We start from the raw sequence: 19,119 nt of genomic DNA, 5'->3' as shown, positions 1-19,119 counted from the left end.
CAAAATGTACAAGAATTTAGGGTTAAATAACAATTAAAACTAACACTAGACCTAAAACTAGAAACTGTCGGGTTTAGTCGTGAAAAAAAAACTCTCATTTGTCAATGTCAACTTTAATTTTATTATTATATTCGTAATCTTCATAAAGTAACTTTTAAAGGGAGTCCAAACTTGACGCATTTATCTCAAAAAACCAAAAAGTTCGAAGTTTCAACTTTTAATTTTGACATATTTGTCAACTTCATTAAAAATCCTTTAAAATGAGTTCAATCTCGACATATGTAACTTTAATATTAATGGAAACACAATCACTTCCGGTTTGAAACGTCAATGTCAATTTTGACATATTTGTCATCTTCATTAAAAAAACCTTTAAAATGAGTCCAAAGATGTCTCAAAAAATAAGAAAGTTAGAATAAAAATCGTTAAACCCGAAGTTAGCAACAATAGATAGCAATTTAATTTTTAAATATTAATACCAACCTTAATTTTCACTCCAGTATAACAGTACTTGTAGAAATAACTGTATGTCACGCTTTTAAGGTTTTCCCTATTTCTTCTTTTGGTACTGTATCAAAAGGTGTTGTATTATATGGACTTATTTCTCAGAAATGTCTTGAATATATAAAAAACCAAGATATTCTCGAAAAATAATATTTTATTTAGACAATATCCATTTTGAAGTTAACAATTTCAAATAAAAATCAACATTTTCGATATGATCATCACCTAAATGAATCGTTTGTAGATGATTCAAATAATATAAACATTCCTTATTATTTAAAACATTAAATACATGGCGTAACATGTTCTCTTTTAACCTAAACTTATTTAGCGAACACAAAATTTTTAATAACTTGATTGTATTTTCTTCATTAAACGAATTTAAGATGTTAATAAAACAAATTAAAATTTCGTTTATTTGGCTATAATCTTCTTTGAAACTGATTATATGCGAAAGAATGTCTAAAATAATAGAAATGAAATCGTTTTCTTTACCAAAATTTTCTACATAATTGTAAATCCAAGAAAATAATCCGTAATTTTCGCACAATAACTTCGTGCCAACATCTAATTTGCAAGCTTTTTCGACAATTTTAATCACATACAGTTTACATTCGCGGTCGAACAAGCAAGAATTAAAACTTTCCAAGATTAATTTAAAAGAAATTGAGTTTAAGGCTGCTTTAAAATCTCGTTTCGTTTTTAAACCATCGAAAATAACCTGCAAAATAAACTTTTTATGTTCCTTATAATTCACATCGGGCGAATGTAAAAATGTTAATAACTCAGGGATTAATTTAAAGTCTAAAACCGATTTTGCGGTTAAATATTGCGATAGAGGTGGGTACATAACATGTTGGGGATTCGTTAAAATTAGAGCCATTCGTGATAAGAAAACAGAAACGAAGTTGTTTAATTCGAAATCGCTGTTTAAGTCGTCTGTTAATGCGGAAATTCCTTTACAAATTGCTTCAACGAAACGAATCCATATTAAATTATCTTTTTTAGAACGTTTAGCGTCTAAATGGGTGTAAAATAATGAGAGAACATAACAAGATGAGCCTCTTTGATGTGCATCTTGACTTGATAATCCTAAAATTGTTAATGCTAAAGCTCCGGATTTAGTAAATCGATAGAGTTGAATCGGATTTTCGGGGAGTAATAAATTTGAGAATAATGGCAAGAAAAAGTTTAAATCATAAATCGTTTTTCTTGGACTCAAATTGTTTGATGGCGTTTCGTTGTATTTAATTGTGTTTAGGACGATTTCAATTTCTAATAAATCTAGGATTGTTGAGATTTTTGGTTGTCGAAATAACGATGTTTCAACGTTGGATTTAATCGAGTAGTGATTAGCTGCTGCTTTTCCCCATAAAAATGGTTTGTATTCGTAAAAATTACTTCTTTGTGGGTGCTCTTCAAATCTATAAATAATTATATTAAATCAAAATAATGAGGAAATAAATAATTAACTTACATCTTTAATATTTCAAGTAAAATTCGATCCGATTCTGACTTGGTTGCTTCGTAACTCGATAAAATTAATGGAACAAAATTAGGCTCAATCAAATTTTCGTTCTTTTGAAAAAGTCTTAAAAGGATTTTTAATAGTTCTAGTTTAGTTTCACATTTTTGTGTGTTTTTTCCCTCCAAAATGATTAAATCCATAAATTCCGAATGCGAGGTTAACATTTCCATAACATTATTTAAATCTTCTTTGGGAAACTCGACGAGTTGAATCAAATTGTTTAATAAATTAAGTAATTTAGGACGGTTTAATAAACCAAATTTTAATAAGAATTTAATTAAAGATTTTAAATTGTTGTTTAAAACTTGTTGGGTGTTAATAACCTTTTTATTTTGGATCAAAAAATTTAAGAAATTATTAAAATTGGCTACGTTCTCATCTAATTTAAGAAGATCTTGATCCTTTTTGAAAACGTTACATAACAAATTAATGAATGTCAAAAGAGAATTTGAAAGAAAACGGTTATTTTCATCACATTTAAACGCAATTTGATAAATAATATTCAATAAATAACCCAAAAATGGATCGATAACATCGTATTTATTAACTTTTGAAATAAAAGTTGTTGCTATTTCGGGTTTTAAAAACATTTTTATGAGTTCGCCGACCGAAGCTTGATGAATCTCGAAATATTTTCCGGCTTTTTGGGGCTTCTCCAAATTTTTTAACAACATACCCTCAAATTTTTCATAAATAAGTTTTAATTCATCAATTTTTACTTTGTTTTTAACTAAAACGTCCAAAATAGCTAAACTTGATTTGGTTAAATTAATTTTTTCTAAATTATTAATTAAAATATCAATTAATTTTGGATTTTTTTCTAAAAATAAACAAATTAACGAAACGTTTTCTTTGGTTAAATCTTTCAAAATCAATTTTATAAACAATTCTGAATCATTTTTGATTAAGTGAGGAAACAGCTTTAAATAATTAAATAAAGACGTTGTTAAGAAACTCAAATCTAAGTTAAATTCCAATAAATAAACGTAAAGTTCCAATAAGAAATTAACGTTCTTTTGGGTTAAAATAAACTCGGTTGAATCATAATTTTTACTTTTTAACCATAAATTGTTTAAAGAAAAACAAATTAAATGGTAATTTATAGATAAATTTCTTTCATTAGTTACAAAATCGTTTAAATCAAAATTGGTCTCAGTTAAAATTGAAAAGCATTGCTCTCGTTTTAAATCAAACAATTTAATAACGCTCAATGTATTTTCTAAATCAACCTCAATATTTTTCGTTTTAATTATAACCAAAATATCCTTTAAAACAGCACTTCGATACGATTCAAGTAAACTTTCAAAGTCTTTAATTTCCATCTTTAACCCATGCTCGATTAATTTCAAAATAAACAAACTAAGTGAATCGCTTTTTAACATTGAAAAATTTTCCAAAAAATACACATTTTTTAAAACCAACAACAAGAATTCCTCTGATTTGTGTGCTAAATGTTGCAATTTCCTCAAATGTCTCTTTTTTAATAACTTTTTCGAATGCAAATTTTTAACATAAAAGATTAGCATATACAGAACATCTCGTTTTAAAAAAATCGGGCTTAATTCGTCTAAAAAATCGTCATTTAAATCAACATTTTCATCAAAAAAAATTTTATTGACATCGGATAGGCAACCCAAATTACTTCTTTTGGAAACGTCAAAACTGATTATTTTCTCAGCATTTTCATCAAAACCAATAAAATAATCTTTAATTTCCTCATCAAGATCAATTTTCCCACTCCTTATAACCCCCATTAAATATTTCAAAAACATTTTCGGCTGTGTTTGCTGATGCAACAAATTAATCAATAAATAATTAACATAACCTTTAACACTTTTCTTTTTATCCACATTTTCTAAACAATCCATTAAACCAAAAACTAATAAACTCATCTGATTATGACAAATCGCATTTTTATAACTATTCTCGTTCATATTTGTCAAAAATTGTTTTAGGTCAAAATCGTTAAATGGTTCATTTTTAATTAAATCATTAATCTCAACCAATTTCTTTGTATACTCAACACAATTAATCGAAGTTGTCTTTAAAACACCATTTATAAATTCACACAAATAATCATCACATCGTTTTGCATTAAAAATCGAATTAATCCAAACATCAATCTCATATTGTGAGCTCAAATCAAAAAGATTCGTCTTCAAAAATAACTGAAAAATAACACGATAAGTTTCGTTATCTTTCAAAAAATAATAAGCTTTCAATAAAAGCGATAAAACCCGAGGAAATAATTTCGAATTTAAATCGAACCTATCTAAGACCAAATCGATTATTTTCACTTTAATTTTATATGATTCAACCATAGAGTTAGATTGATCAAAAATTTTTTCGTCGATTTCTAAATCAACGAGTAATTGGGGAGATAACTTTTTATAAATCACCAAAACGTTCAAAATAACGTTAGAAAAATCGATGTTTTCATCAAAACCCATTAAATTAATATTAATTGTAGGAAAAGCCCCAAGAATGTATTCATTTAATCCTTTTTTATACTCCAAAAAAGTTTTTAAATCCAAATAACCCTTTAAAACACTCAAATAACCATCAATTCCTTTCAACATACTCAAAATAACCTCAAATATATTTCGCATAACCTCAACATTTTTCTCCTCATCTTGATTTAAATAAGATTTAAGCGGTTTAATCGCTGAATTAGGTGCGTTTAAACTTATAGTGACTTTAACTAATTGTGGAACATTAAAATTCTTAGCTATTTCTTCTTTTAAAACTTTTTGAGGTTGTAATTCATCAATTAACTTCTTTACGAATTGAACAGCTTTTAACCAATTCTCGGTATCTCTCGGTTTTAATGAATCGGATAAATTCGACCACACGGCCTTTGTTAAATCAGGACACGCTCCGCATATTTTTATAACCAATTCACTCGCGTAAGAATGATCCCAAGGTCTTTCAAGACTATCGATAACCGTTAAAATGAGATTGTTATGAAAAGTTTTTCCAAAACCCAATTCAGGATCTTTAAAAATAACGCCGTGTTTCGTTGTGCATAATGTTAATAAAAAATCGTGGACGCATTCGCTTAATTTCGATTTTTCCAATTGATTTGCCTAAAAGGTTTAAATCAAATAAATTTGACATTTCAAGGTTATGAAATTACAGGAAACTGTAATGTAATTATTTTAGGTTAAAATCAAATTAAAAAAATTATTACCTTTTCTTCGCCAGTAATTCCTTTTGGTCCCTTCCAATTATACAAATTAACGATATCTCTAATAACTTGCGTTGAAAACACTTTCATTTTTGTTGTTTTCGTGACAGAGGTATTTTCCAAAACGTAACTTTTCAAAGCACTCAAAAAAACGGAAACATTCTCAACTGGATCAAAGCGTAATCCGTTTATAACACTCATTAACAAAGCTGATTTTCCCAAAATAGCAGAAATTGTTGGAAATCGCCCATCAACTAGAAATGCGCACAAAAAATTTAAAAACGCTTTACGAACTGAATCCTTTTCTGAATCTTGAGGAGTTTTTGTTAATAATTTTATATTGGTAGCGTTAAAATTAACGTGAATTAAAACATCTTTTGCGAGATTTGGAGAAAAAGAAACGATGGTAGTGAGTAGTTTTAACACAATTTTACGTTCCGATGGTTTTGATGTTGAACTCAACATCTTGTTAATTGTTGTAATTTGTTGGTTTAATAATAAGTTGCATGTTTTCAGCTCAGAATTATGTAAATTAGGGTGACGAGCCACTATTTCTAATAAAACATAGGAAATTATCTCGAGAATTAATGTTGGAGGTGCATTCGGATCATTTTGAAGTATTTGTAATATTTCCGAACAATTTCCACCACTTTCAAGATATTCCAAGATATAATTGTGCTTATTTTCGGCACATAACTTTAAAAAATGTTGCAAATCTAAAAATGTATATAGTTTAATAAAAGTTTTTGATTAAAAAAAATTAACTTACAAGATATTTTGTAATTGCCATACAAATTTTGTCGAAAATCAGTAATTGAAAACACTTTTTGTTTTTTCGCTTCAGGTTCATGAATTTGCTTCATTTTGCTTTAAGATTTAATTTCTTAAGAAAAGAAAACACAAAACATGTGGTGACTAGAAGACATAACCTCAAAAAACAACTATATTTACATAACCTCAAAATAAATTATAATATAACATTTTAAGTAATTCATTTATGTAATAACTTTTAATTAGATTCAATTTGTAATAAAAAATTAACAACATTTTTATAATTTTTTAAATTAAATCAGTTATTTTCAAAATAATTTATTTTAAATTTTTAAGTTGGTAATCTTGGTTTGGTAATAAACATAACCTATTTTTTTAAATTAACCTGTCACTTTTATTATTTACTTTTAAAATGAATAAAATTACTCATTGGGGTGAAATTGAACGTGAAAACGATGATATTTTCGTTCCAGACATAACGGCCGATGTTGAAAGATCGATGAACAAATTTTGTTTAGCTGAATATGATGCAAATCAAGATCAACATAACCTAAATAAAACGGAACAAATAACGTAATTTTAAAAGCTTTATTTTGACTTAAACTACTTATATATCTTTATTTATAGTCTACAAAACATGGATCCATTAATTATGTACACAATAAACTTACATAAACATGCTAATGATATGACGGAGATGATTCGAGTTGCCGAATTAGCTATTGAATCAAATTTAATTCCACCGGAAGATGCAATACCTCCTATTCCAGATAAACCAAACCTTATATTAAGACATTCACGAAATAGTTTAAATTATATACCAAAAAGATTTACGTATGTTGTAAACTTTAAATGTAATAAGTTTATTAAAGATTATTTTTAGGGCATTTTCGTTAGGGAAAGAGATTGATGTCCCTGAAATAAGTTATGCCGGAGCCAAACAGGTTCTAATTAAATGTGTAGCTGTTTTAACCGCTCATATTGGTTTTGAAACAACTCATCAAAGTGTTTTAGATTTCTTAACTGAAATTTTAGAAGCGTTTTTATTGAAGTTAGGAGAAGATTTAAGGGTTGCTATCGATGATCAAAAAGAAGGAAGATTATGTGGATTTCCTGTATGTAATAAAATTTCCTTTTAATTCTGTATTAATTTATTATTATTTGTTAAAGAATCCAATTGAAAGAGTTTTAACTGAATTAGGACTTGGTGGAACCAAAGGTCTTCATGATTACTACCAAAACAGAGTAATTAAATATATTGAGGTGATGCAAAAACGTTGTAGAGAGCTCAATAATTATTACACCCAATTATTGATACCAAGGACTTCATCCCCTGTTGATAAATTAAATAGGTAATAATATTAAATATTATCTGTATTTAGTATTTTAAACTTAATTTGTAGGATGGTAAAAGTTAAAGTAGAAGAAGAAGATACAAGCGATTTTGATAATCCAGAAATGCATTTTCCAACGTTGGAAGGTGAAATTGGTCTGTTATCGTTAGAAACTGGGTTTCAATTGTTAAACAGCTTAGAAGCTGAAACGAAGTAAATTCTTTAATAAATGTTTGTAATTATTTTTTGAACTTGTTCAAATTATAGTTTGCAAAGTATTCCGGAAGGGGAAGATGAAATTAAAGTGAATGCGTCGCCAAGTGTTGTTGTATCTGAATCGGATTCTTCGAATTTATCACCGTATCCAAAAAAGAAAAGGAATAGATAAATAATTGTATATTTAAAACATCGACGCATCGCTTAATTTAGATTTTTCCAATTGAGGGTTTTATTATAATTTCTTCACCTGTAATCCCTTTTGGTCCTTTGCAATTATACAAATGAACTTATTACTTAAATTAGTTTAATTTGAATTTTCTAAACGATAATGCCGCCTTACTTCTTATACAGTTACGAGTTTTTTAATGAATGAGTGCTTTGTCTTTTGAAACGTGTTTTTTATACTATTATTTGTAATTCGCGTTTTTATCCTTTTTTTTTCTCAAAAATAAAAATAAATTTTGACAATGTAGGGAAATAGGTATGTAGCAGTTGGTAACACTAGAAAATAGAAATTTGAATTGACAATTAGAAACTGTCAAAACAAAAAATGTATTCACCTGACAAAAGTGGTTCATGTACATCTCAAGAGAAATTGCTCAGAGTTCAATGTTCTCATCATTGTGGACCTTGTATTTGATGCTAAGAACGTGTTTAAACATCCATCGACAAACATTGTCACATTGACAACTAGAATAATTAATGACCCAGTGTCACCAACTTGAACTGGTTCCATAAAAATGTTACTAAAATCTCATTAATCACAGCATTGGATGCTGTGATTAATATGTAAAAGTATATAGGGTGTTCCTTCCGGTATAACCGGAAGTGCTAGAAATCTGAAAATATTTTAGTCGAAGAGAACGCAATTGATTATAATTAAATTTAAATTTTAATACTGAATCGGGATTTTAGTGTGGTTAGGTTCTAAATAAATTGTTAATATACGTTTGTATAATTTTTATTAATACATTATTAAACGCTTTGACATCATTAATAAAAAATTACATTTAGCGTTAAAACACGTAACAATCATCTTTTTCTTCTTCACGTTATAACTAACCTGTTTTTTTTTTTTATTTTTGTTCATTTTACCAACAAAAAATAGCGAGGACTTCCGAAGGTTTTTTTTTATTATTTATCTTTTATTTTCATGTTAAACTTCCGCTGTATAACTTCAACCTGTCGTAGTTTTGTACTGAGTTTTTTCCATCTACACAAATTTATTTTTATTGATTTCTTTTAATATTTTAAATTGGGGGCATTCAAATTCGTTTTTTACAGTAATTTCTTTTGATTCGTAAGTACACTTTTAGCATTTTCTTTTTGAGATTTACCCAAAATATTATTTTATTATTATTACACGTAGCTAAATAAATAAAAAATTTTATTGTTTTTATTATAATATAATAAATCAACCCCCTTAAATGATCATAATCTTTCGTCCTTTAACGATTGGTTATCCTCATCCGAATCTTCTTTATTAGTTCTTAAAAGTGGACTTCCGTCTTTATTAATTTTTACTTTACTTCCTTTATGACTCCCAGGTTTTTTTGGTACTGAAAAACTCGGTACAAAATTTCCGCACGGTGTGTTTGGGGCTGATCGCGAAAGCCACGAAGTTCTTGAAAAGATCCCACAAGAACTCGAACAATTTGTTTTTGGGGATATCTTCGTCTGAAAAACGTTATTAGTGCCGTTTTGTAAAGGCATATAAAGAGTTTTTGCTTTCGTTCGATTAAAATATAACTTCATCCGAGGTTGATGAAACGGGGTTTCCGGTATGAGCGGGGGGCTTTTGTGTTGCGGTAATTGTTGAATTTTATCTAATAATTCGCGCATTTCCACCGTTGGAGATGTTGCCCGAGGTGGCGAATCCGGCGTCCCCAAATTAGCTAAACTACTTATATCGGAACTTGTCATGCTATTTGTTACGCTGTAATTTTGTTCATGAATCGCATTCGATTGCATACCAGATGGTAAATGAATAACACTACTTGGCAAACAAACGGATAAATTAAGTAAATCGGAGAAATTATGATCATCTTCTTGACTTTCCGAGTCAACGCTCGAATTCTTAACAATACCGCCGTTAATATGCAATTTTTTATTGACTACAACTTGCTGCTGTTGAATTGTGCTCGATTGAAAATTATCAGACTTATTTCCCATTGTCGTTGCTAATCCTTTATTTGATGACGTAACTTCCGGTTTATTACTTGAAGTTGAAGAAGTACAAACGAAATTTGTTGATGTTGCGTATGAATGCACACTTGGACTCGTTTTTGGTTGTTGTTGCCGAAGATCGTTTGATGTAGTCGAAACCGGAATTTGCGTCACCACCGAATGATTATTTATCGAATTCACCTCTTCTAAACTCCCGGTACAAGAATACGGAGGTGGAATTATACTATTGGCCTCATTTGTTGCGTTACATATAAAGCTAGAGCTTAAGGAGTCAATTGTACTCGTTGCTGAAAGAGATCCTAAAACAACATTATTAAAGTTTAAATCATTTTTGAAATCTGAACTGAATATTACCAACTGGTCTAACAATGAAATTTCTAAAATATTGCACCATTAAATAACCAGTTGATTGTCCGTTATTTTTTATTATTGGCTCACCATTGTAACTTATCACCAAAGGATAAAGATCCGGTTTTGAAGCAACCTAAAAAATTATATCTTTAAGAATCACTTCTTAACTCAATTCTTTTTAAATTACCTCTGAATAAGGTGGAGGAGCTTGATGAAAACTACTACATCTGCTGTATTGAGGCGGAGCATAACATGATCCAGTCGAATCTGGTTGAGACGTCCGTTCATCCCTCCCGGAATCGCGACAACACAAAAACCAACAACCAGAAGAGTTGTTGTGTCGTTTCCACAACGAACAAGCGCATACTATTCCCGCTAAAGTCGCCGTAATCGCCGCCCAAAAATACCAATGACCCAAAAATAAGGGATTAAACATATTTCCGGTTGGAATAACCGGAGGTTTGTAAACGTTGTAATCCGGCAAATAACAACATCCTTGTTTACAACATTCCTTCGGCGGATGACACACGTGACCACCATCGCAACTTTTCACTAAAATTTGCTGCAAAAAATGGATTTGTTTAAAATTGAGCAAAATATAAATCAATATTCCGTATATACATGTGCGGCATGTTGTGGGGGTCGTAAAAGAGTCATAAAAATTCGCGGGGATAAAATCCGAGATGACGCAGATGCGAGATTTATTATGCAAAGTACTTCTTTAATGGTTCTAAAATGAAAAATATAAAAATGAAAAGTGGAGAATAAAAGTATTTTATAATGTATAAAGAGCTTTAAAAGTTTTATTATAAAGTGATAAAATGTAGCAAAAACTTAATTTATTTAAATTCCCTTTCTCAAAGGAAGTCAAATCTCTAGGAGTAATCCTAGATAAAACCCTTTTATGGAATCTGAAGATATTCGCCCATTTCCCATAACACCTCAAACAAGGAAAAGTATTATGACACGTAAGACATTAAAACCAAAAGTCGCCAAGGAAGAAAGTTTTTGAAAATGATACAGCAACGGGGAAAGTTTTGGATGATGAATCGTTTGATGAGCAGTGTGAAGAATGGAAGTCAGACAGTTCTAATGACAATTTAAATTCTTCAAATGAATCTGAGGACGATAGAGAAATCATTGACGTGGGTAAGTATAATATAATGAGGCAGTATGTCGCTCAAGTAACTGAAAAGTTAAGTGATGAATACGAAATTAAGTTTTTCAAAAGGCATGCTTTATCTTATCATTTTGTTGAGCCTAAAGAATTCTTATCTTTTGATGAAGTAGTGCTTGTTCCCCTATAAATTATTACAAAAATGCGGTTCTTTTGGCATGAAAGCAACCGACGTCGTTTCTTCTAGTTATTCTGTGGTTTAACCTTTATTACAAAGAAAAGGGTTCTTAAAGTCTACTTAGATTGCATTCAAGCACGTTTCTACCTCTTTCATTACTAAACGTTTGCCACAAGAACATCAACAAGCTATTTTATGCTGGGAAATCTTAAAAAAACAATTAATTATTATTAAAATTGCATTGCGTTAATAGATTAAGATAATTGATGTTATATTTATACATTCAATCCTCTTTAGTACTAAGATTCGTACGTAAGTCAATCTCTTCCATTCATTTCTCGATTCGATGAAAGCGATAAAACAAATATTAAACGAACAATCGATTTAAATCTGCGAAATGCGCTTCGGTTATGTTATTTATAATTCATCCACAAACTACTCGAGTTAAACGTTTCAATTGCAAATTTAATGAATACCGCTAAAAAAAATTACAAGAATTTTTTCGCGTTTTAAAACGGAATAATTGCTAAAACAAAACGAACACCCCATTTCCTCGTAAAATCTCTCGCATCTTGTTTACTGCTATTATTCCATTCTTTTCTTTTGATTCAAAAAGGCAATTAAAATTAACGAGCTACATTGTTACCAACTTACCGTCGTCATGAGTACAGCAGTAGACGTAACGTTCGTGATTCCTGAGTACAACACAGTTGTACCCGACAAATTCTGGCCATTCACGTACAATTTCCTAAATAAAATAATAAAAATTTGTCTAAAAAAATCGATGAGCGAGGTTTTTTCTTTATTATTAGAAATTTTATTCGATTTCGGTTCCTTTTTGCTTTATTTGTTTGTGGGTTTCCGGTTTCGTCAATCTTCAAGAATAAGAAAATCTAGGTTTTGTTTACAGATTGCAAACATTTGGCGCCGAACTCCGCTGTTTCGTCGTTTTCCCGTCGACGATCCCCTACCATGGAAAATGAGGGGGTGAATTTGAAACCACCTTCAGTAGTTGGTCCAAACGTTGCTATAGAGACGACCAAGACTTTTTTTACGGTGTTTTTCGTACGACTTCCCGAATCCTAACACAAAGAGAAAGGAAATTGAAACTCTAGAAAACATTGTAAAACAAATAAATTACAATTTCTTTTATAAAATTTTATCTCTTTGCATAAAGAAACTTGGAATTTTTCAAACAAAGAAAATTTTATATATTTTGAAAGATTATCCACCAAAAATATTTTAACTAAAATTTTAGTCATTAATAGTAATTTAAATATTTAAAATCGATATATTATCTTTTTTACCGCGCAATATAGTAAGTCTCCCCGAAAACCGAAAGAGATTTCCGAACCACCTCGACTATGAAAGGAGAGTGCGCCCAAAAGGGGGCTGCTAACCCAGTTGGAAGCTGGCCAAAACTCTCTCCTTCTTTCTCTTTACAACACAACCGGTCACTATTTTTTTTTTACATCACCGTTTCCTTTTTCTCTTTCGACTACCCACCCACATCAAACAACATCCGTAGCAATTTTAACAAAAAAAATGCGATACTTCAACCAAACCGGTAATGAACATCGTCATAATTAAGTTTCTATTGCGTATCAGAAATTCACCACAATTAATGGAGCCATCATTAATTAAAATCAAGAAAAAATAACGAGATTATTATTTGTATACTTTAAGGGAATCATTTCTCACACAGTAAGAGGATTAAAAAATATATTTGTATAAACAATTTAATATTTATGTTTGATTTTTAATTTATTTATAAAGCTCTTTTAATTAAAAAAGATTTTTTTTAATTAAATACTAATTACTTACCTATTTGTTGATTAATTCTTGTCTCCCCGTGAAAATATAACCACCACCTTCGTTCACTTCGTTGTTGTCGATCGGATACTGTGGCGCCATCGTGGCCCCCGACGAATTATCGAGGGGGTTGACGGGTGGAAACTGCGCGGGGGATGAGTTGAAACCGACGCCCGGCGTCACAGCGCATTGCAGTGGCGTCGCCCTGCAATGTTTATGCAAAGATGCCAAGAAGAACATGAAGAAAGGAGATCTCTAAAAAAGACGTAAAATTTTTTTTAATAATAAATAAATATAAACAAATAGTAATAATAATACAGCATTAATAATTTATTATTAATATAATTCTCTTTATTTAAACGGTTTGTCTGAAGGTTGCATTCAGGTTATGATGGTAAATTTACATTTTAATCGATGTGAGAGAATTATTCGTTTAGCATAAAAGAACTATTAATATAAATCATTGTTTTTGAATAAATTTACCTACATTATTTTAGAAAGTGGGATTTTTTAAAAAGATGTTGGGATTGCATAACTTTTTCTAAATATAATTTTAAAATGACACATTTTAATTACATTGTGCTTTTATTATAAAAAATAATAAATAATTCAGTTACAAATATTAAAAATATTTCGAGTATTAAAATATTAATGTTTAAGATTAATTTGTGCTATAAATATATAATTTGTTGATATATTTATCAAATTCACAAGCATTGATTGCACATAATAAGTTGAATTAAAATTATAGTTAATAATACTGTGTATTATAATATAAAACGTACAAAAATACAAAACCATTTTAATTAAATATTAAGTACTAAAATTGTTGTAAATATAACCTTAAAAATCGTTTTTGGTGAAAAATTTTAACTTTACTTTAACTTTTTCCACTTAATTTTAACATCAACATTCGTTTTAAATATAAAATAGATTATAAATAAAGCAGATCTTTGAATTAATTTCATCGAGATTGCAACTCTTGATTTTGAGTTCCATTTGTAACACCCTCCAAGTTTTGCATTTGTAAACCTTCGCCAACGTTATCTCCACTTTCACATTTACACAAATAAACAGTATCTAAAACAGTCTAAAAAAATGTTTATTGCTTCTATTCATTGTTATTATCCAACTTACCTCATATAAGGATAAAATGCAATGTGCGACAAAAAAGGCGAAAATACAAACAATTAATGTTGGGGCAGCAAAAAAATTCAACTTGGGATTTTGTCGGAAAAAGTAAAGTCCCACCATTCCAGTTACGGCCGTTACTAAACATTTTCCCAAAAATAAAATGAAATCGCCTATCGAATTTATTGTTGCAACTTCTAATGCGTGACTTACTAATACTTCAAAAGCCTAAAATATTAAAAAAAAATTATCTTAAAGACCATTATTATATAGTTAATTCATGTAATTCTCACCGTTTTAGCAGCTGCACAAAAATTAGCCCCATCAATAGCAACAACAGTATAAGCATTTTGATTTAAATATCTTAAAAAATTTTCCAAACAATAAAAGCAACATATACAACATTTTAATCCACAAGAAGCACATTCACTTCCTTTATCTTTATTACGTTTTAACCTAAAAGCAAAATGAACCAAAATTAACTTTATTGCAATTAAACCAAATCAGCAACTCACTTTTCATGGAGATACATTAAAATTAACCTGGGTATTTTAACGATTGTAATTAACAAAGAACCCAAAGCCACAGAACCTAAATGGTACTTAATTAACTTTGATATTGCGTACAAAACATGCGAGTTGTCCCTATATTTATGTCTAAGAAACAAAAACAGCATTAAAATTTACTTATCACTTTGAAAATAGCACATTAATATAGAAACCGGTTTAAATTGATTATGCGCTGTTTTCGCAATATATTTTATTATTATATTAGGAATTTCATATAATTCGCAATATATGAAAATGAATGCAGTCACCATAGTTATTATGCACTTGCATTGTCCCACATAAGATGCAACATAACTTAATAGTAGGTATACTACCCAATACAGGTATTGGGTAGTTTTGTAAAGTAAAAGTTTTGCTTGGAAAATGTGACGTCCTTATGATAATCCTGAGTTTTCGGCCGTCTTAAGAGACGAACGGCTAAACCAGAATAATACTGGTTCTAAGTCTACTGTTAGTTCTAAATTGCGTCCAATAAAAATATACCACAATATAACGCTGAATAACAATTAAAATTAGAACTAACACTAGACTTAGAATTAGAAACATTCGGGTTTAGCCGCACGTCTCTCAAGATGGCTAAACCTGAATGATTCTAGGTCTTATGTTAGTTCTAGTCATAGTGTAAAACTAGAACTAACAGTAGACCTACGTGTGAAAAAATTGGTAAGTGTCCGAAAGTAATAAGGTCGGGGCGCACGTGAGGGTGATGGCAAAAAGAGCGAACAGGGTAATGGGACAAGTTTGGGGATGGGGAGAAAGAACTTTTGGGAGAGACGTGGGAAAAAGAAAGGTTATGTTTGATGGCTTGGTAAGGAGCACAATGCTGTACGGCGCAGAAGTATGGGGATGGAGAGAACAAGGTTTACTGGAAGATATACAAACACGATATTGGAGATGGGTACTAAGGTTGGTAAGGGAGACCCCAGGGTATGTAGTGAGGGGGAGGTTAAGATGGAGGCAGTAAGGGTGGAGGCGGGGAGAAGAGCAGTGAAGTATGAGGAAATGATAGAAGCAAGACCACATTGCAGAACCCTGGGAGAGTGCTGGAGGGAAATTAAGGAAAGGAGGCTGATCTATGGGCAAAGAGACAGGTAAGAATATTATAGAAGAGCGGGATACTCACTAACTGGGATCGAGATGTGAAATGTGGAGACGAATGTAGTGACAGAGGAACTGCCAAAATATTAGTTGATGGAGCGGGATGATGAAGAGAAGAGATTGGTGGCCAGATTCCGCTGTGGTAATGAGGAGAGGGGGAATAGGTGGACTGGGCGGACGATGAGTTGAAAAATGATGAGCTCTAAGATACGCAACTGCCCCCATGACCATTTCTATATCTTATGGTTTCTGAGATCCCTATGGTGGGGGTCGAATTTAAATTACCTGTATAGTAGAATGTATAGTAGGAGGGAAAAGTGTAAATATTAAAAAACAATAAAATGCTTATAATAACTACGTGTTCTTATGCTAACTAGAGAGCTAAACGGAATGCTGTTAGTTCTAGTGCTAGCGTTAGTCCAGTTTTATTTGTTATTCAGCCCTAGATTGTTGTACATTTTTATTGAACTATAACGGACATTGCGTTCCCAGTATTAATCCATTATATGGACTAGGGGCGTATTATGCGGATATTTTAAATAAATTACTTATATGATGGAGTAAGGGAGATGAAAACAGGTTTCCAACAAAGAATAGAATTGCAATTGACCTTGTTATGAATTACCAAAAAGACCTGATTTGTAAACGTGTTAAGATGCATACCTATATCAAGAAAAGTATAATAAGAAATGATCAATAATTATAAAATTGGTGAAAAGTTGTTGGGTAAGAATCATATTCTGCATGTTGTGGTTTAAGTGTAAGAAAATAAATCTGTTTTTTATTTGTGTAAAAATGTAATTATTTGTTACTTTAGGTAAGAAATTTATAAAAGACTGATATATTATTTGTAATGGTTTACAAATAAACATTTTAAAGGAGGAAATTGGTGTCATATTTCATATATTAAAATAATAATAAAGCCTCCATATACAAGAAATTATAGTTATATGGACGTTTTACTGTAATGTCAAATTATATTGACATGTTGCATCTTATGCTGGACAAAATAAGTAGGTATATATGGGAATATATTTTTGTATATTGCATCTTAAGGGAAATTTGCTATATATTTTTATTAATACCTATAGAACCAATGAGCCACAGAACCAGCAATCACCATCGATTGACACCCCATAATAAACTCTGACGTCCATATTAAACCTACAAAATACACCCACCACATATATTTCACCCAAATTGGATCAATATATTCAATAATTGTTAATTCTAAAACATTTTTTTAATTAGATAAATATTGAGGTTAGAATTTTTGATTTTACTGCTTGTTTCTGCGGGTATATCTCTGGGAATACTAGTTTCAGTAGCTAATTCACTTGTAGAAACGTTTGGTCCGGGCATAAATTTCGTTGGAATTCCATTAACACCTGGATAATATGAAGTTGCAAGACAAAGCTAAAAAAATGAGATTAACACCGGTTTACAAGATAAAAATAAAAGGAAAATTACAATCACAAAAACCCAGAAAGCGAAAAATCCGAGCAAAATCACAAAAGTTATTAAAGGTTGAAGAAATAAGGCGGGGATGCTCAATAAACATTTTGAAGTGTCTTTGAAAAGTTCAGCTAAAAAGTCGACTTTTTTCCTCATGAAAATGATTAAAATTAAAAGTATAACCTATAAAATACAAACAAAAATCTTTAGCATCTTTTAATTTTCATCACAGAAATCTTACGGTGATTATTGTTGCTATTATGGAATACCAGAAAAAAGCAGTGCCATTTCTAATAGATTCTAATAAAATCTTATCTTTATCATTTTCCATTTTATTATTCAAGTCATACTTAATTTCAATGTAAGTATACCATAAAAAACTAGTTCCCGCTACACTAGCTACACTAACTAAAATCATTATTACATAGGAAACAATGTGCGCTAAAATATGCAATATACAAATCGTCGCTAATGAAATTACTGCAACCAAAAATACATAAAAAAAACATCAACAATGCAGGATTTTCTTAGCCTTACCAAGTGCTAAAAATGTTAAACAAAGGATTTCCCTCCATGTGATATAGAGATCACCCAAAATTTGTTCCAGAGTATCCCAATTATTTAAAAGATCATAAAAATTGCTTAAAACTACTTCTGATACGTCATTTACAAACTTCGGCACGCAACGGTTTAAAACGGAAATACTAAAAAAAAATATTAAGGTTATAATTTTATTTTAAAAACATCTCACCTTTCGTAAATAGGTAAAGATGGACATGGTCCTAAAGACCCACTCAAAATAGATTCTTTATGCTTAACAGTATTATTTTTAATATCCTCATATTGAAAATTATATTTACACAACTCAACTCGAGTATTTTTATTATACTGATAAATATCATCCAATTTTTCCAATTTTTTCCTTGGACACTCTTCCACGCACACTTTTAAAGACGTTTTTAATTCATGTACATCGTAGAATAAAAGAAACGGTTTATTTGTTGTGTCTTGGCCTGATAACTCCAGATTTCCAATTGGTTTATTTTTTGACCCACAAGTATTCCCAAATGAATCGTATCCATTTATTATTCTTACTGGGTTGCCGTACACAAACGAAAAAGCCGCTATTAATACCTAGAAAAGAGTTTAGTATGTATAAGAGGTTATGTTTGGGTTAGGCGGGGTTAATTTACCATGAAAAACCAGAAAACCACGTACAGTAACAACCAGAAAACGTCAGTACACGATCGGACGGTCGTTTGTTGTTCGATATTCTCCTTTTCGGCGTCGCAACAACCCATTTTTGTGCGATTTTGAAAAAAAATATTGAATGTTTGTAAACACTAATCGACCGCCATTTAATTTTTTTTTGACGTATGATTAACAAATATTAATAAGTAGCGACATCTAGAGGTAAAATAACTTAAGTTTAGTTTATTAAATTTGTTTTAAATAAATTTATTGCTTTATAAGATAATTATAAGTCAATCTAAAATTTGAAAATTATTTATTTAAAATAATTATTCAGTTGTTTTTTAATTATTAAATTATGTCGATACAGAATGTACAGCGCCATCTTTAGTTTGTATCATACTTTTTAATTTCGAAGTCATCAAAAAGAAAATTGATTTACAAAAAATTAAATTGGACCTCTATTGGAGTTTATTAATAAAAGTTT

The 19,119-nt window shown here is 30.1% G+C and overlaps 4 protein-coding genes across 5 annotated transcripts; 1 reads left to right on the top strand and 3 right to left on the bottom strand.

Moving 5' to 3' along the window:
* Nucleotides 1-640: 640 nt before the first annotated feature.
* On the bottom strand, nucleotides 641-6,165 carry LOC111427518 (nucleolar pre-ribosomal-associated protein 1). The gene is made up of 4 exons (XM_023062704.2): nucleotides 5,989-6,165; nucleotides 5,223-5,935; nucleotides 1,982-5,118; nucleotides 641-1,928 (listed from the first exon to the last, which is right to left on the bottom strand). The coding sequence occupies exons 1-4, from the start codon at nucleotides 6,080-6,082 to the stop codon at nucleotides 659-661; spliced, it is 5,214 nt and encodes a 1,737-aa protein (XP_022918472.2). The 5' UTR covers nucleotides 6,083-6,165; the 3' UTR covers nucleotides 641-658.
* A 171-nt stretch (nucleotides 6,166-6,336) lies between these two features.
* On the top strand, nucleotides 6,337-8,492 carry LOC111427253 (Spt7). The gene is made up of 6 exons (XM_023062281.2): nucleotides 6,337-6,563; nucleotides 6,618-6,824; nucleotides 6,874-7,105; nucleotides 7,161-7,342; nucleotides 7,394-7,537; nucleotides 7,592-8,492. Exons 1-6 carry the CDS (start codon nucleotides 6,403-6,405, stop codon nucleotides 7,710-7,712), a joined length of 1,047 nt encoding a protein of 348 aa, XP_022918049.1. The 5' UTR covers nucleotides 6,337-6,402; the 3' UTR covers nucleotides 7,713-8,492.
* Nucleotides 8,489-13,619, bottom strand: LOC111427443 (uncharacterized). Of its 2 annotated transcripts, none has more exons than XM_023062591.2 (5): nucleotides 13,201-13,619; nucleotides 12,031-12,458; nucleotides 10,269-10,643; nucleotides 10,085-10,214; nucleotides 8,489-10,029 (listed from the first exon to the last, which is right to left on the bottom strand). In XM_023062591.2, the coding sequence occupies exons 2-5, from the start codon at nucleotides 12,037-12,039 to the stop codon at nucleotides 8,975-8,977; spliced, it is 1,569 nt and encodes a 522-aa protein (XP_022918359.2). In that variant the 5' UTR covers nucleotides 12,040-12,458; nucleotides 13,201-13,619; the 3' UTR covers nucleotides 8,489-8,974. The 2 variants fall into 2 exon arrangements, with proteins under 2 accessions (XP_022918359.2, XP_022918360.2); XM_023062592.2 differs by lacking the exon at nucleotides 13,201-13,619 and adding an exon at nucleotides 12,684-12,886.
* Nucleotides 13,620-13,754: 135 nt separating this feature from the next.
* On the bottom strand, nucleotides 13,755-18,813 carry LOC111427294 (choline transporter-like protein 1). Its single transcript, XM_023062359.2, has 11 exons — nucleotides 18,635-18,813; nucleotides 18,193-18,575; nucleotides 17,979-18,145; nucleotides 17,683-17,921; nucleotides 17,457-17,624; nucleotides 17,270-17,402; nucleotides 17,072-17,216; nucleotides 14,835-14,975; nucleotides 14,613-14,775; nucleotides 14,326-14,547; nucleotides 13,755-14,278 (listed from the first exon to the last, which is right to left on the bottom strand). The coding sequence occupies exons 1-11, from the start codon at nucleotides 18,740-18,742 to the stop codon at nucleotides 14,153-14,155; spliced, it is 1,995 nt and encodes a 664-aa protein (XP_022918127.2). The 5' UTR covers nucleotides 18,743-18,813; the 3' UTR covers nucleotides 13,755-14,152.
* Between the last annotated feature and the right edge of the window lie 306 nt (nucleotides 18,814-19,119).

The sequence above is a fragment of the Onthophagus taurus genome, chromosome 2 (assembly GCF_036711975.1).
Source record: "Onthophagus taurus isolate NC chromosome 2, IU_Otau_3.0, whole genome shotgun sequence".
Classification (NCBI taxonomy): Eukaryota; Metazoa; Arthropoda; class Insecta; order Coleoptera; family Scarabaeidae; genus Onthophagus; species Onthophagus taurus.
The sequence above is the reverse complement of the archived record's forward strand: the minus strand, read 5'-3'. Positions and strand labels throughout refer to the sequence as shown.

Bases quoted from the DNA above. Each gene is read 5' to 3' on its own strand.
- LOC111427253 (XM_023062281.2), top strand. From the start codon at position 6,403: ATGAATAAAATTACTCATTGGGGTGAAATTGAACGTGAAAACGATGAT. The intron at 6,564-6,617 runs GTAATTTTAAAA...CTTTATTTATAG, and splicing joins AATAAAACGGAACAAATAAC to TCTACAAAACATGGATCCAT. The intron at 7,538-7,591 runs GTAAATTCTTTA...TTCAAATTATAG, and splicing joins AGCTTAGAAGCTGAAACGAA to TTTGCAAAGTATTCCGGAAG.
- LOC111427518 (XM_023062704.2), bottom strand. From the start codon at position 6,082: ATGAAGCAAATTCATGAACCTGAAGCGAAAAAACAAAAAGTGTTTTCA. The intron at 5,119-5,222 runs GTAATAATTTTT...TAAACCTTTTAG, and splicing joins GAATTACTGGCGAAGAAAAG to GCAAATCAATTGGAAAAATC. The intron at 1,929-1,981 runs GTAAGTTAATTA...AATTATTTATAG, and splicing joins TTACTTGAAATATTAAAGAT to ATTTGAAGAGCACCCACAAA.
- LOC111427443 (XM_023062591.2), bottom strand. The intron at 10,215-10,268 runs GTAATTTAAAAA...ATAATTTTTTAG, and splicing joins CTCCTCCACCTTATTCAGAG to GTTGCTTCAAAACCGGATCT. The intron at 10,030-10,084 runs GTAATATTCAGT...ATGTTGTTTTAG, and splicing joins TTTCATTGTTAGACCAGTTG to GATCTCTTTCAGCAACGAGT.
- LOC111427294 (XM_023062359.2), bottom strand. From the start codon at position 18,742: ATGGGTTGTTGCGACGCCGAAAAGGAGAATATCGAACAACAAACGACC. The intron at 17,625-17,682 runs GTAAGATTTCTG...TGTATTTTATAG, and splicing joins TAATAGCAACAATAATCACC to GTTATACTTTTAATTTTAAT. The intron at 14,776-14,834 runs GTGAGTTGCTGA...TTTTGCTTTTAG, and splicing joins TTAATGTATCTCCATGAAAA to GTTAAAACGTAATAAAGATA.